The sequence below is a fragment of the Platalea leucorodia genome (genome assembly GCF_965183815.1).
Source record: "Platalea leucorodia genome assembly, chromosome: 18".
NCBI lineage: Eukaryota > Metazoa > Chordata > Aves > Pelecaniformes > Threskiornithidae > Platalea > Platalea leucorodia.
In genome coordinates this window covers 9,243,902-9,259,962 of record NC_138840.1, presented here as the reverse complement: position 1 = coordinate 9,259,962, position 16,061 = coordinate 9,243,902, and the positions used below count along the sequence as shown (strand labels likewise).

Here is a 16,061-nt window from a genome sequence, read left to right as displayed (position 1 = left end):
AAAAACATGTCTTGCTAGAATTGCTCACAGGAGAAAAGATCTTTGCAAATGAGCCATGCACGGTGTGTGCAAGGTAATTATGCGAGACTTAATTAAAAGAACATTAGTGGCATTTCGATATTCATAAAAATGATAGGTTTAGCCTGTTGTTATGGAGGGATTATCTGATGCTCAGAGAAAAGCTGCTGGAGAACCCTTTCAGTTCATTATCGGTGACTGTGCGAGACATGCAGAGCTGCTGAAACAAACCTCTTCTCCAGTTAAGTAGTAAGCGGCCAACAGTCCTCCAATATAGCGGATGTTCACCTCAAACAAGGATGCTTCTCCATTCTGAAAATACATAATGATATACTTGAGTGCAAAGTCTGCACGCACAAATGGCAGCTAAGGGGAACAGATTGTAGGCAGATACTTAAGCCTCCCAGTCCTCACCCACAGTGTAACACAGCTTTTTGTCTGAGATCTCACAGCGCTTTATTTGCTCTACAGTGACAGGTGGAGCCTGAAGGGAAGAGAAACACCCAAACTGCCCATTTATCACCAGCTGACGATACGTAAATCAGTTAGGGCAGACGAATCGTCCATCCATCCAACCCTGTCTTGGGTTATGCCTTCCAAAAAGCTGTGAGTTAGTTTAGGGCAAAAATTTGCCCCTTGAAATGTTTTACTTAAAGAGAAAATTGTACAGCCACATGGAAAAATTACTTTCTCCATTTTCTTGTGCAGAGGGCACCGCATTAGACAGACGTAACGCGCTTCCTATTTTCTGTCATTCGAAGACTCACCCCAGCCTGCAGGCTCAGAGGGGACCACAGCCCATAGGGTGCCTGTCACGGGCACGCTTATGGAGAGGCAAACCGCCTGATGTCCATGTGCCCCACCACCACAGACAACAGACATGGACGGATACGGTTCACTGCATCGCTCAAGAACCCACTCACCTGGAACAAGTTTTGCTCTACCTACTCAGCTGATGATCAGCAAATGTCAAAATGATTGCATTGAAAATGCGCCCTTAAAAAATCCATGCTCCTGGCCGTTGAATCTGCATGATAAATGATTCCTACCCTCCGCAAATGCATGAAGCCAAAACCCAGAAAGATCTTCCACCAACACGGCACTTTCAGTGAGCAAAGGGGCACTTGAACCTCTGCACTAGCCTGCCCTTTCTAAATCCCTGCAGGTTACAAATCAGAGCAAGTGCTTTCTTGAGATGATGACTGAAATTGCATGAGACAGATCACGGCACCCAGTTGCAGCCAGAGCTTGCAGGCCCCAGAGTCCCTGCCTCACTTTTCTGGACTATTAGAGTTCCTTGTACAGAGCCAATTTTTAATTAATTTCCCTCCTTCTCTCCCTCCGCTATGCTTTCTGACTCCACCGATCAATCCATAGCATTCATTCTTGTCTTTGCAGATCAATCTATTCTGCAGGCCAAGATTAAAAGCCTTTATGAAATCCAGATAAATTATCTCCCAGTTGATTTTGTCCCTTGTTTATCGATTCAGTAACGTACTGAGAGCATTCACCAAATTTATCAGATGTGGTCTTCCTTTTATGAATATGTGAATGCCAGTCGTGCCCTCCCAAATGATGCTTTTCTATAAAGGCAGCTGCATGCATTGTTCCCATGGGGAGAACCATTTTTCACAACAGACTGCTAGGCTAGCATTAAAAAAAATAAAAGTTTGAACTGCGCTCTGGTTTTCACATTCTCCGTATGCCACCGATGAGATCGCATCAGCTCTCCCACGAGAAATACAAGAGCTGGCTTGGAGACCAACAGTCAGAGCTATTGGCAAGGGGCCCTGGCCACAAAGTGAGATAAAGGACCGCATCCTTCGCTTGATAGCACTGCAAGGCATGCGTTGCACCCAGAGCCCCAGCGAGGCTAACGCTAGCTCTAAGGAAGCTTTCCTATGGCTAGGAAAGCTTCAGGGGCCCCAGAGAGCAAGCGTCTCTGGCCATTTTTAGAGATGACGCCCTTCCTTCCAAATCTAGGCTCGCTACGTGCTCCCACTTCGCTGCCTCGATACCATGCTCCCACCGCACAAGTCCCAGCAATGACATACCAACAAAGGGCCCCGTCAAGGAGATCAGTGTTTGCAATCTTAGTCTACAGCATGTAAAAAGAAAACTTGTCTTATCACAGGCGGACATTTAACTGAGATGAAACAGAACTTGTTCTTTGATGAATAAAACTCCCTTGGAGTATCTAATAATTACAGCTATTTTTATAACCCAGACCAAAACACAAGAACCATTAAACACTGAACCTCATTTTCAGCCAGACATGGCGAGTCTGATCTGGTGGCCCCTGGCTGGAACCCTGTGCCATGTACAGGCAGAAGATGAGGTGAATCATCACAGTAGTCCCTTTGGCCTTAAAAAAACAAAAATCAGTTGAGTGGTTTCTTCCCCCCCCAGACTTCATAGTTGCCCTCCCCAAACGATTGTTAGAGAGGACTCTGATCAGAACTGGCCAAACACGCAGCTTTTCTGCGACACAGACAGGCATTCCCAGCAACTGACTCACCACATTCAAGTCAAAGCTCTTCTCCACCCACTTCTTTGCTTCTTGGAATTCCTCCTCGAGTTCCATGATGTACAGAGTATCTAAGGCATCTACTACCGTAGCTCCTCGAAGGCCTCCTGCATTGCAAACAGAACAGCGTGATGAAGGCCCGTTCATGCCGTCTTCTTTAGCTCTAAATCAACCTGCAGGAGCTGGGACAGGCAGCAGCTTCCAGTCCCAACACTGGGGATGTCTGGATGGGACCCAGACTGGCCATGGTCAAGGCTGAGATCTTCTAACAGGACTAGCGAGCTCTGCTTTGGAGAGGCCCAATTTTCAGAGGCCTGACAATTCTGAAAAAAATACCCGCAAGGAACAGCTCAAGGTCCACACTTCAAGCCACCAGTCACGACTGCAAACCTTGGCCTTGTTTTCCAGTTCTTGTCTTGGCCAAAGTGGTTAGGCAATTTCACCCGTAATCTTTGTTCAGCTGTAAACCTAAATTCAGCCTCTTCCTAACTTAGTTGCAAGCATAACCCTCTTCTCAGTGAGGGAAGAGAATTTTATTTTTATTGTGCAAGAGCATCCAAGACAGGTCTTTGATCATTCTGTCCAGATGCAGTGTTTGTTATCTGGGGCACAAAGTACTTCTGCACCGTGCCATAACCCAGCATTTCCCACTACCAGCACGCAAACAAAGCACGGCCTCAGCTGGCAGCAGAGAGACCAGAAACTAATCGCGATGAATCCTGAACAGGGGATGGGTGACTCTGGGGGCAGCTCCCGTCCTTTGGCTAACAGCACAGTCCCTGTGAGCACGCTCACCGTTCTCCAGCAGATGGCAATGGGACACATGCAGATGAAGCAAATGCCAACCAAGTACTTGGACCAACCATGTCATCCATGTAAAAAAATTGCATGCCAAGCGTTGTCTTACGCAAATGGACTATAGGAGAACTTCCAGTGAGAGAGAATGGCATGGCATGGCGTGCCATGCCAACTACACAGGGTGTGCAGACAAACAATCTTGTAGCAGTTGAGATCAAGTGAAACTAGAGATGTTAACAACCCTGGGTTTGCAACATCTCAGCGCTCGAATTTTATTTCTGTTAGGGTTCCCTAAAATTATTCCTAGCACGGAAAGCAAAGGGTATGAAGCACATCGTGACTCAAAACCCTTTGTGCTTACATTACAAAGGCCATCACTTTCCCGGGTAACTCAGCAAACACAAATCCTCCTGTGGAGGATTCCTGTTTGGAATCATCATCAGTCATCCCTCTGCAGACGTACCACGCCAGGGACACGGGCGTGAAGCTGCCTCCGTACTGCCGTCAGCAAGCTGCACGTGCGGGCCCCCACGCTGCTCCGTGCAGCCACGCTCCTGCCCACCCCGACAGCCCGACCTCCTGGAGCCTCTGGCAGCAAAGGCACCTGGATGAGGTTCAGGTTTCACTTCTGCAGGAGAGACTGCTTGTACCGGCTCTGTCCCTATCGTCTCCCTTTCCAGTGTAACCACAAAGACTCACTGCTTACGCCCAGGGGTTTTCCCGAGTCACATTTCTATTTGGCTCAGGTCAGTTCGTTCTTCTCACTAACAGACTTCAAAACACTACCCCAAATTCCCCCAGCTTTCCCAGCCTTTTATTGCATGCTCAGATTGGCTTGGCACTTTTGTAATACCTCCAGTATTACTTCAATTCTAGTTCTGCTTAAGAAAGGAAAATCCAGCTGGATGCACTGTCGACGAACTACTGCGGAGGGGAGAGGAAGGCCAAGGTGAGACATGTGTCACGAACCCTAAGACTTTGGTCTTTTCTTATTAAGGAGAAAAAGCGCCTGTGCCTGATGTACATCATACCTTTCCCCAGACGAGAAGTGCTAAGATCCACCAGTTTCATGCAGGGCTCATTTATGCTTTCAGCATTCCTCTCCCATAAGAAAGGCATCCTGCCTTATTTTGTTGATGTTACAAGATTGCAGTTTTGACACTTTTCAGCCAGTCAGCACATCATTGCTTTAATAAAAACCCAACCAAGACTTTACTGCTCAACTACAGATTGCTGGCTTTCGGATGCTGTCTGCATCAAAAACAGGGGCTGTGGAAAAGGGATGAAGGCAGTAGAGACAGCCTCTAGAAATCCATTTATTCCTGCAGGCTTGGGAAATGATCATCTAACTGGAGCTATCTCCGAGAGCGCAATAGATGGAGTCAAACAGCCACTAGATCAACTGGTGGGTTCTAAAAAACAACTGAGCTGATGTTTGTACGGCATGTTTTCCAAAAGCAGTGACCATGAAAAACATCATCGTCGCAGTCAGAGCTGCTTTTATCAACCTTAATGATTCTTCAATATTAATGATTATGCGATTTTTATACACTTTCCTATTAGCAAGGAGAGACACACCAGCTCAGAGCAACACGGACGCAGGCAAAACATTTTCAAAAGAGAAGGAAGGGCAATGCTGCCTGAGGCACAGCCCATTACTGTGAGATTCTGAGAGCAACACTAACAGGCTCAATTTAATTTGATGATATAATCCACAAAGCCTTTCATAATCTGCAGAGAGACAATGAGAAAAGTTGGATTTGCTCAAACTAAACAGAGACAAAAAGACAATAAAGTCACAATTTTCTGGGATGATTAATTGAAGTGAAAAATATTGCTTGAATTTACAGAGCCTTTTATGTTTTTAGCAAGTAAGGCCTTTAAATACATGAAATGCATCGGGGATTAGGAACATGCTCGGATCTTCGCTAAAGCACAGCTCGGAGTTGCTTAGCTTTCCTCCTCTGTATTTGACAAAGTGGAGGGCAAACCTTGCTTCCCCGCTGGTTTGCCTTTGTGTCATTTTAAACATTTGTTTTAAATATTCCCCTAAACACTCTGTATCTGAAGAACCGCAGGCTGTGTGTTTTGTACAAGGGTCTTGTTGAGGTTTCCTTTCTTCTGCACCAGCTTTGAAGCAATTGCAAAATGCAGGGCTGACTTTTTTTCCTGCAGCTGGCAAAGTCTATCGCAATACCAGGAGCTACCGTGTCAGCTCCAGCCGTCTCATGAGAACGATAAAGAAGAACCTCCTTCCCCTCCACAACCATGCAGAGAGCAAACCAGGCATCAGGACTTCACCGCTGTGTCCCTGTCACGGGCCAGGACAGAGAGGACATCTGAGAAGGACCCTGACACCTCTGTGCACACTGGCACGTTACTTCTTCGCTACAGGAGCATCTTCATTCCTTCCTGCTCAGACTTTGCTTCATCGGACCACGACAGAGCTCGTGATACACCGTCCAATGGCTCTGATTATACTCAGCTGTCAAAAGGTGGTGCTATACGTATCCTACCATCTTTATTGCAATATATATGCACCCATTTATAAAGGTGGTGACATGCTGCTTATTGCTTGACACGCTGCTTATTTTGAGAGATGTTAAAAAATCATCCCCTTTCCAGACCTACACATCACAACGTGAGGGATATAATCAAAGGGGAAGCAGCTTCAACAGGAAAAGGAAGCAAACCCACTCTGTCACTTTTCACTCTTGCTGACACTCCCCTCTCTAAATTACCGGTTTTGGCCTCATTGTACTCTCTCTGAGGGCGTTTCGAAGTAGAAACCAAGAAACCCTCAAAATAAACCCTTCCAAAAGTACCCAGAAATGGTAGCCATGACGTCTAAGCAGGACTCCACGTCTGAGATCCCACCCGCCTCCACAAATCTAACGCCCTGCGTGCTAGGAAAAGCCCCCTCTGATCCTGCTGCAAAACTGGCTTGGAGTGGAGATCCACCTCGCTCGGGAGAGGCAAGGTCGCCTCGCTGGTGGCCAAAAGGGAAGGTGTGTCTACTGGACACAGCTCTGGGATCCACACCAGCTCCTACGCTGCCCAGAGGGAGCCCGTGGCCGTGCTGAAGGGGAAAGAGGAACCCTCCACTGGGACCAGTGGGAAGAAATGGGTCCTCAGGCGGAACGCGGGGGTGCTTGCCTAGGGGCATTTCTAACTGAAGGACTTCATGGCAGCTCTTGTGACAGCCAGCGGCAGGGTCTCTGCCTGGAGTTCCATCTGTGAGAGAAGAGCAGCACACCAAAGGGAGCAGCTCATGGGAGCAACACAAAGGTTCATCTCTTCTTGAGCTGAAGGAGGGCCCGTACCGCCCTGTCCCATGCCACAAGTGTATTTGCTCTTTTGTGCATGAGAAGAATGGAGACATCCATGTAGGCAACAAGGCTGCTCTGTTCCTACTTCCACCCACCCAGAGGAACGCGCGTCCACCCGGCTCGCTCGTGAACACTGCCACAGAAATCACTAACAAATGTTACATTAATTAACGTAACGCTTGTGAAAGGTGCTGAATGGAGCACTCCACGGAGAGGGGATGGCACTGTACGCACGCTGCACCCCCACGGCCTCGCTGGGAATGTGCTTTAATGCCAGTCTGGAGGAACAAGACCATTCAAGCGATGCTGTCTCAGAAGGGCCTTCATGGGCATTAATAGTAGTGCTATCTCTAAAAACCACAGATAAAGCCTGTAGCAGCTTGTTCTGGTCTGGGGTAGATAATCTGAACAAAAGGGCTCATCCTCTTCTCCTATCCCTGACTCGCCCCTGATGCCTGCTAGCTTAGGGGGCTGTTAAAGCCACTTGCAGCAAGAGTTTATAAGACAAACCACAATTCCAAAGGCTCATTAGGAGGTTTAACGTGTGTTCACTGGACCAGAGGGGGAACACTCTGGAAGACATATGCTGACCTCGACAACCGAAGGAGCTAACAGGTCCAGACCCTGCCAGGCTCCCGCAGCACCGGCCCAAGGCGGGGAGCTGCCAGCCAGGTGCGGGGCGGCTCTCTCTGAACCCGCTGCAGAGCGCAGGGCAGAAGAAAAGAGCTGCCACCGCAGCCTGGGCTCCTCTCACCCCAACACAGAGATCTGTATCGACTATGAGCCCACGGACTACGGCCAAGTGACAGACGCGTGGTCCCGATCACAAGCCGAACGAGGATTGTAAAGAGTGAAAAGCTCCAAGTCAGGCGAGTGGGGAACCTGCGAGCCACAGACGGGCCCCCCGGCACATGCACAAGATTGACCCGTCTGCACGTGTCCCACGGCCCCGCTCTCCTTCAGCGTCCCAGCAAGCCAGTGCGTGGAGGAGAAAAGGGAACAGCTTTCTTCTCAACCTGTAGTTTAAAGGGAGGCCACGAGGGCTGATCAAAGGTGGAGAGTATCTACCCTACCACCTGCCAAACATGTAAGGGCTCATTAAGGCTTGAAAAGCACTGCAAAGCACCAAGCAGGGACTAAGTATAACTGTGGTAACCATCACAACTGCTGCTGCATCTGTGAACTTCCTTTCAGCTACCCATTATCTGCAAATCAAACCCACCAATTTAGGCAGAAACAGGCCAATCAAACATCCCAGCGTCAGGTACACAACAGAAACCGCACGGTTGATCATTAGTAGAGCAATAAGAGTTTACATCTGACTTGCTGAAGCTTTCATATGCCACCAATTCCACATGTGAAATTCAACTGATGCCAACACTTTGCACTTGCTCACATTCACAGCCCAGGCTTGCCTGGGAATGACGAGGGACGGCCGCAGGTTGTATCGGGCTACACCGCTGATCCCGGCATTGCTCACGCAGCACAGCGGAGCTCCCCCATCAGAAAGGGCCCAGAGGACAGGATTATGTTTTTTAGGAAGATGACCTACTGAGCAAAAGACATAGTCTTCACACCAAAGAACTGTCTTTTATCAGGAGACCATGACATTATCCTGGGTTTAGATATCCTTCAGTCTCTGTGGGAGCTACACAGAACAGAAGACAGTCACATCAGAGAAAGCCACAACTTTTCATACGGCTTCTTGCAGCCAAGGTCAAAGCCTTCAGCTTGAAAGAACCTCTGCCTCCACCCTCTGCACCCTGCGGGCAGACAACAGCAAGCCGAGATGCACAGTACCGGGTAGCTTTCTCTTAACAGCAACTACATGACTGAGTGAGCAGGGACTGAAGGAAAGGACAAAAATTAGGAAAGGAAAGGGAAGAGGGACAGAACCAGACTATGAAGAAAAAAAAATGAAAAACAAAGAGACTGCAGAGCACTTGCAAGAGCATCCAGGATATTTTCAATGCGTTCCCTTGGCACCAGAATTGTGGTTTTTGCCGTGCTCAGAGAATGGTTTGTCTTCCTCTGCTCTGCTCCCGCTCTATCAGTTCAAACTGCTAAAGTGTTGCCCGTAACCGAGGAGATCTATCAGCCTTCTGGGCCGTGGAGCCTGAGCCTCGTGCCATCTTTTCAGCCTATCCAGCTGCCATCCAAACAAAGCCCCATCGCACTCCTTCCAGCGGGAACAGGGCCTGGGGTCTGTCAGCTGCTCTAATAAGGTGTCAGTGACTCACTGACAAGAGAACAGACAATAGTTAGGCAACAGAGTGACTCACTGGTAACACAGCACGATTCGTTTACCTTGATCCTCCCTCAGAGGGTTTATGCTCAGTAGGATGCAGCACAGCAGGCCCAAGAGAAGGGGCGGCCAGTGCAGCAGCTCGCGCTTCAGGACCCCCTCCAGAACCGCAGGGAACACCCTTGCGTGCTCTCTGTACCAGCTCACGCAGGTGAACCAAGGCCTCGCTCTTCCTTCTGGCTCTTCCAGCCCCACTCCTGCGAAGTCCAGCCAGCTCTCCTACCTGATGGGCATCACTTTTGGGGATCAAAGAGCACCCCTTTGTCAAAATCAGTTTTGTGTTGGTTTTGGTTTTTTCTTTGTTTTGTTGTTTTGGGGTTTTTTTGTGGGAAGTTACTCAGGTTCTAGGAAGCAATTTTGGCTAAAATGAAATACCTCCTTGGGGCGAGGTATTTACAGGCTGGGGAGCTACCTACTCAAGTCCTTTTGCCACCAGACTTAGCACACAGACCCGCGCCTGCTCCTCCCAAAGGCTAAACAAGTGGCCTAACCCCAGGACATATTCAGCCTCCATAGCTCAGCAAACGTTTGATTTTCTAGACAAAGTGGAGCAGCTGTGATGGGAGGGACAGAGTCGCCTTCCCTCACTCCCCTCTTCCCAAAATAGCCAACTTGGAGCATCACAGGCCAGATATGAGACTTGAAGGGCTCCCAGCTGCAAGTCTGTCCCTGGAGAGTCTTTAGAAAAAGCTGTAAAAGTGATGCTTCTGCAAATGAGTAGCTAGGAGTGGGGTCTTTAATAGCCCTCTTCCTCAGGAAGGAGAAATGCCTTTTACCGACAGCTTTGCCTTACTCTCACAGCCACTCTGTGTCTGGGGAGCCGCTGAGCACGATGGCTTGCAGGTGTGTGATCTACAGGGCGGCTGCCCCACTGCAAAGCCAAACCAGCACAAACATCACAGGCAACGAGGAAATGGGGCAAGGATTCCCGAGCAGCAGGAGACGGAAGGGTCTTCACCAGCTTTTCAGCACTATCTCCCCAATGTCAGGGTTTAGCTCAAATAAAATTCTTCTTTGTGCCATGTCACCTGCATTTAGAGAGCCACGTGCCCCTGCTGTTGCTATTACGCTGCTGTTATGAATTGCCTGTCAGAGAGATGGATGGAAGCCCAGCCTAACCTCACCACCACACCTATTCAGCAGGCAGTGCCAAAGCACTAGAGCAAGCAAAGAGGCTGAGAAATATTGCCTCTAATGTCACGGAGACTAAGACCCAGGGGGCCTGGCCCTGCCATTTGGCAAACAATCCTTTATGAAGTTTCTCAGTGAACAGAAACAGAATCCTTCATTTTCAACAAAGCCATTTAAAAAATCTGTACAGTAATGCATTGTGCCAATGATTAAAATGAACAGCACAAGTCATTAGGAAGCTATCATACTTAATCTTGCATATAGCAGGACTGTTTAAATGCTACAGAACAGAGAGTTTCAAATAGCTTTTTGCTAACTTTAATAACCAAGTTTACAATTGAAAGGCAAGAGCGAAAGGGGGAGGAATTTAGATCAGCGCAATGTAAACCTCGATAAAAAATGAAAGGTCTTGACTCCCACTGTTCTTATGTCAAATCATATTTGTCAAAACAAAAATTAGTGCTGAAATCTTGTTTGGAATAAAAATTAGGATGCCGTTTCTATGAAACATGATGAACTTGTTAACTGTTGAGGCACAAAAGACTCCAGTTGTTACCAGTTATTTATCTTCACCTCTTGGGGTGCAGGTGACGCAGGGCAAAACAAGAACTGAAAACACTGAGATCCCTCCTTCTGGTTATGCTGGGGCTGAAGGCTTCAAAGGATTGAACTGGCTTTGATTAAAATCAGTGCCTTGTTAAAACAGGAGTTTGAAAAGCGACCATCTCCGAGTGCTGCTTTTCTTGTTCTTTTGGGTTCTTTTTCTCATTGATAGAGCCTGGAGACCAGGCTGAACTTTTGACATTTATCCAGAGATTTGTGCGAGAAGCCTGGGAGCTGGCTGAGCCCACGTCACCACGGCTCCTGGGTGGCGGCACACTGTTGAATTCTGGGGGAAATCCACACAGACACTTTTGCACAGCTTGGGATTATCTTGGCAACAAAGTGAACTGTGAAAATCACTGCACAGTTTCTTGAAAAATCTGCTTTGCAGAGAAGATTTGCCAGTCCTCCACGCAGAGTGCTCTGGGTCAGGCGGAACAAGTGGTTGGGAGCCTGGAACTCCAGAGATAGGACCTGGGTTTAGGCCAGAGCTCCCTGCCCGCTCTGGGCCTTGGTTTCTTCTGCCAGCAAAAAAACAGGAGGCATTTTCCCCGAAGTTTAAACAGAAAAAGAGTTTAAATAAAGATAACGTGTGGGTTAGAGAAATAAAAAGATTTTAAAATCCACATTCAGGGCAAGTGATGCAGTGTGCTGACCAAAGTTTTAGCCTGTTCTACTCAGCGCCAGTTATGGCGAGACAAGAAACAAGCGTCAATAGAGAGCAAGGCACAGGCTCTCCCTGACAGCACGCACGCAGTCCCTTGTGTACTGGCCTGTCCCCAGTCGGCCGCGGTCTCGCCATCGCTGTTGATCACGTTAGTTCACCCACTGTCATCTGACCCGGCGTTTCTGTCTCTGTTCACCCTACGCACCCTGCGCTAGCCATTCATCTTCCCTCCGGAATGGCATTGCTGGCCATGCAGAAACACTCCCGCCAGTTTATTTTTCAACTTTTCCTTTCATAATTGTCCTCCAGCACAGAACCTTGCACGAGGTATCAGTACTAGAAGATACAATCCAGTTCCAGAAGATACACTCAAGTAGAAAGACAATCTGCTCACATCACAAGTAGGCTCACGCCAGTTGTCAGCGATCTCTCGGAGAGGGCTGGTACTATTTGTTCAGCTGACATAAATTAAACAGAAAAGCCAAATGAAAGGAGCAAACAGGTTACAGGCCTTTTCAGGAAGAAAGAAAACGTCTCAGTTAAGTCTTCACCATTGTCTCCTTACAACCCGGCCCTTCAGCTGCCTGTGAACGGTACCCACAGGCTGCAGAGGAAGGCTGCGAAGCCAACACCGACAGAGCTGAGTTACAGCCTTGCCACTGTGTCTTATTTATTGAGGTTTTTGTCTGTGAACCTGATAGCTGTAACACAGAGTAACTTTATTCCCTTTATTTAAGGTAAACTAAACAAATTACATCTGAGCAACAAGGTAGCAGTAGAGAGAGATAAAGAGGACAAAAAAGTAGCCCAAGAATTAGAAAAGATCTATTTCTTTTCTTATCAGCACATTCTCCTGCAGACTAAAAAAAAAAAAAAAATCCATTAGCTTTTGAGCAACCTCATTTTTCTTTGCTTTCCAAATAAACCACTGCACCTACACTTCAGGGACTTCATCAGAAAACACTTCATAACCAAGGTTATTTTCCCATCTTCTTCTTATTAATCTTCCTCACTCTCCAGGTACCGGTCAAAAGGTCGCACCCCAAACACCCTCCACCCCACGCGCGCTCCCCTGAGGTACAGAGCAGGGGGTGACTACGCAGAGGAGCAGCACCCACCTTACCGAGCCCTCGGCCTCCAGCAACGTGCCAAGGGCAGCTCTGTCCTCCGCTCCCCTGCCAGCCCCGGCTGTGAGCAGCCATCGATGGAGAGTCCTGGGCCAGCACGCGGGGCGCTGCCGTGGCTCCCAGCTCGCTACCCGCGCTAGTCCTGGTTGGCTTCAGATTCTGCCTCTCCCTGGCACTTGCCCTGCCCTGCAGCAGGTCAGCCCTTCAGCAGGGGCAACAGACATGGAGGGGGACTGTGCCAAGTCCCCACAGATCCCCACGAACCAGCCTCCATCACCCCAAGACACAACCCACCCTTGATTTTGGTTTATGTTGACGTGCCACACCTGATCTCTTCTACTTCATGATTCCTGACAGATGTAGCTCTGGTAGCTGACAGTGATGACCCTGCTTCGTAGGCTACCAACTGGCTACTAACCTTGTCAGCTATCAATTATCTGATCCCGGAGATGCTAATTTTCTTGCAGTTCTGCAAGAAATACTTCGCAGATCCATCAGAAACCCATGCATTTTACCGGACGCAGGCCATCGCTCAAGACAATGCCAAGGCTACTGCCACTCTATAAGCTTCATACCTAAATCAACTCAAAACCTAGTCCCATACACGGTAGGGTGGATAAGGTCACACTTGCCCCAATTAAGGCAAGGTCAAAGTGCTGATCATTCCCTGAAAACAAGCTTAGAAACAGGAGAGCAACCAATCCTGGAGCGCATGGCTTGGAAGAAGCAGAGCCCACGGTACATCAGACGGTGCAAAGAGACTAAAGGTAACCCCACCTTGAGAGAGCCATCTGCCAAACAAGGACGACCCACCTCCCACCTGAAGGCAAGGGATTTTGAAGACTGGCATTACGGAGATGACCCAGACATCTGGCCCACGAGATAGCTCAGTCTGTTTTTCGTTGTCAGCAGGAGCGATCTGCCGCGTTCACGGGGAGTGACAATGAATCACAGTTCCACCTGCACCACACAATGGGTGCTAGCATATGTGCTGCACAGTTTCTAGGTAAATCTGGCATCAGAGAGAAGCATCTTGAAGCGTTGGCTTTTAGGTTGCTATGATCAAATTTAATACAGAACGTGTTCCAGCTGGGGAAGAAATAGCTTTTTTGGATTACAAACCACTCATGTTTTTCAAATATCAATTTCCCCTGAAGAATTAAGTCTATCATTCAAACTGAACTAGCAGTGGCAGCTCTCCCCTGAACAAGTGATGGGTGAGAGAGAGAAAAAGAGAGCTCACGCTCATTTAGGAATGTGGCAAAGTAGACTGTGTCTGGAGGAGATCAGGCTGGTGGGAACAGGTTAGCAATATTCTTGTTATGCACCGGGGGAAAAAAAAAAAAAGAAAAGAAAGGTGTTCAGCATAAAAATGAATTGCTTGTCCTGAATCCCTTCAGTGGAAGGGAAGAGAAGATATATGATAAGCACCTATTGCCAACTGACTCTTAAGTATTTAATACTTGGCAGCAGCTCCCCAGTTTAATCCTCTTTTCCCCAGTTTCTCCAACCATCTTTCATCATTTAGCGATCCTCCAACAACAGCCACTGTCCCGTCGCTGCATGACTCCAAACCTCCTGGAGCTCAAATCAAACTCTTCCTATTTGCAAGTGTCACAGGGGAGGACGCGGTTTGACTGAGCCTCAGGAACACAGTCCTTGATACAGGAGAGATAAGGCAAATCCACTCTCCACATGCATCCAATCCGTTTCCCGTGACACACAGATTCTATTGCAGGCAGACTATGTTGGCTACGGATAGCTCAGCGGAAAATTGAAAGCAATAATCGTTCAAATGCTCCTTTGGGAAAGAGGTTTTCTCCTTTGTTTGGGCAACAAGGCTCAGATGTCAGCGAAGCAGAGGTGATTACTTCTGGCAAAGATGGGTAATTTGACAAGCAAGGAGTAATTCTGGGAGGAACAGTTCAAGAAGGTGAAGCAGAAGACAACAGCAGCAATACTGGTGGGGCAAAATACTGCTGGTCTCGCCTCTTCTGGATGTTTGAAATTAATTTTAGACTAGTTAAAGGTAATCTGGTTATATACTATTTATTGCTTCTTCACATATCTCCTCGAGGACTTGCATCATTTAATGTGAGGGGTCCCAACAGGCCTATTAAAACACACACACTCGTCCTACCTGCAACTATTATCCATAGACTCTGAGAGATAGAGGTAGCCGTTAATGAGCAGAGACTGCTAATTCATCTTAGAATTCAAAGGAGAGACACTTCATTATAATAATCAGGAAGAAGGTGCCCTTCTGTCTTCCAAACACGCTTCCCCAAAAGTGGCTGTGGCAGATGTGTTATGACAGCACAGGAGAGAGATGCAGCTTCTAACTCTGGACGGCATTTTTCCCTTAGCAGATAAGATTCGCTCCGGAGGGGCTTTGCAGAACAGAGTGCATTCTAGTTTGGGTTATAAAACTGCTCATCCCTGACATGGTTTTATCTATAGCCCAGCCAAGCAAACATCGCCTCCCATAGCGTGTTCACAGAAATGATCTGGTCCTGAGCACAAGCCCAGGTGTGAGAGCAGAATTCAGAGATACAGGAACGAAACTGCCTTTTGCCTCAAAATACAGCTAATAGGATTCATTATGCTGCTCAGCATGCAACAGAATGGGAGGCGCTGGGCCTGGACACCTGCTATCAATCCGGATACTGCTAAGCACTCAAGTTACTGATCACGAGCTGAGCTAAGGTCCTTAATAATCAACGATGAAAGAATTTAAATACGTTTTATTTGTGAATGCAATGGGTCAGGAGAATGCAAATGGTCCATTACCATGTCTCAGCTGATGAGCAGGAACACATTAAGCCATGGTAACTCCACCACTTGGAACCATCTGTCCATATTCTTCCTTTTCTCTCCTATATTGTTAAAGTCACACCAACGAGACCCCGTCTGAAAGACTCCAAATGCTCTCCAGTATGTTGCTTGACAGGATTAGATATCAAAATAATCTTAGCAAATTGGGAAAATAGTCTGAAATAACCAGGATGCAATTCAATAAGGACACACAACGTATTTCACCTCGAGGGAAGAACAACGAACCACAAAGCATAAGAAATAAACGGCTCGACAACACTCTGCATAAAATGATACCAAGGCTACAGCAGATCACGAATTCAGCTGGAATCAACAACGTTGTAACGTTGCAAAAAGGAGCAAACCCCACCCCAGGACGGGTAAACGGCGTGTGCCACGTGCAAGACATGAAAGGGCTCTTGCACCCCACTCCGCACTGGCAAAGCCTCAGCCAGGACGCAGAGTCCATCCAGAGCCTGGAGACTTCAGAGGGGAGCAACAGCACAGAGAAGGCCACAGAATGTGACCTACAATTAAAGCTGGAAAGGTCTGGGGTTGCTAAGCCTTGAGGGGAAAAGATCGAAGGGAACTTGGCAACATTTTGCAAAGACACAGAGAGATGCTATAAAGAATCAGACGGGAAGCCATTCTGCACATCCACGGGAGAGGCCAAGAAGTCACAGCTTAACTTTCCGCGGGCGAGCAAGGTCAGACACCAGTACAAGCTTTAAAACTGTAAAGC

The 16,061-nt window shown here is 47.8% G+C and overlaps 1 protein-coding gene across 2 annotated transcripts in view; it reads right to left on the bottom strand.

Annotated features, from left to right (window-relative positions):
- Positions 1-16,061, bottom strand: part of MAN1C1 (mannosidase alpha class 1C member 1) — a 68,350-nt gene that overhangs the window by 20,596 nt on the left and 31,693 nt on the right. The window contains exons 1-3 of one of the 2 annotated variants that reach the window (XM_082329602.1): positions 15,296-15,393; positions 2,537-2,652; positions 250-330 (exon numbers count right to left, since the gene is read on the bottom strand). In XM_082329602.1, the coding sequence (XP_082185728.1) occupies positions 250-330; positions 2,537-2,602 (147 nt within the window). In that variant the 5' untranslated portion in view covers positions 2,603-2,652; positions 15,296-15,393. Of the gene's footprint in view, positions 1-249; positions 331-2,536; positions 2,653-15,295; positions 15,394-16,061 lie in introns of those variants that run through there. The other variant, XM_082329601.1, reaches the window with a different exon arrangement.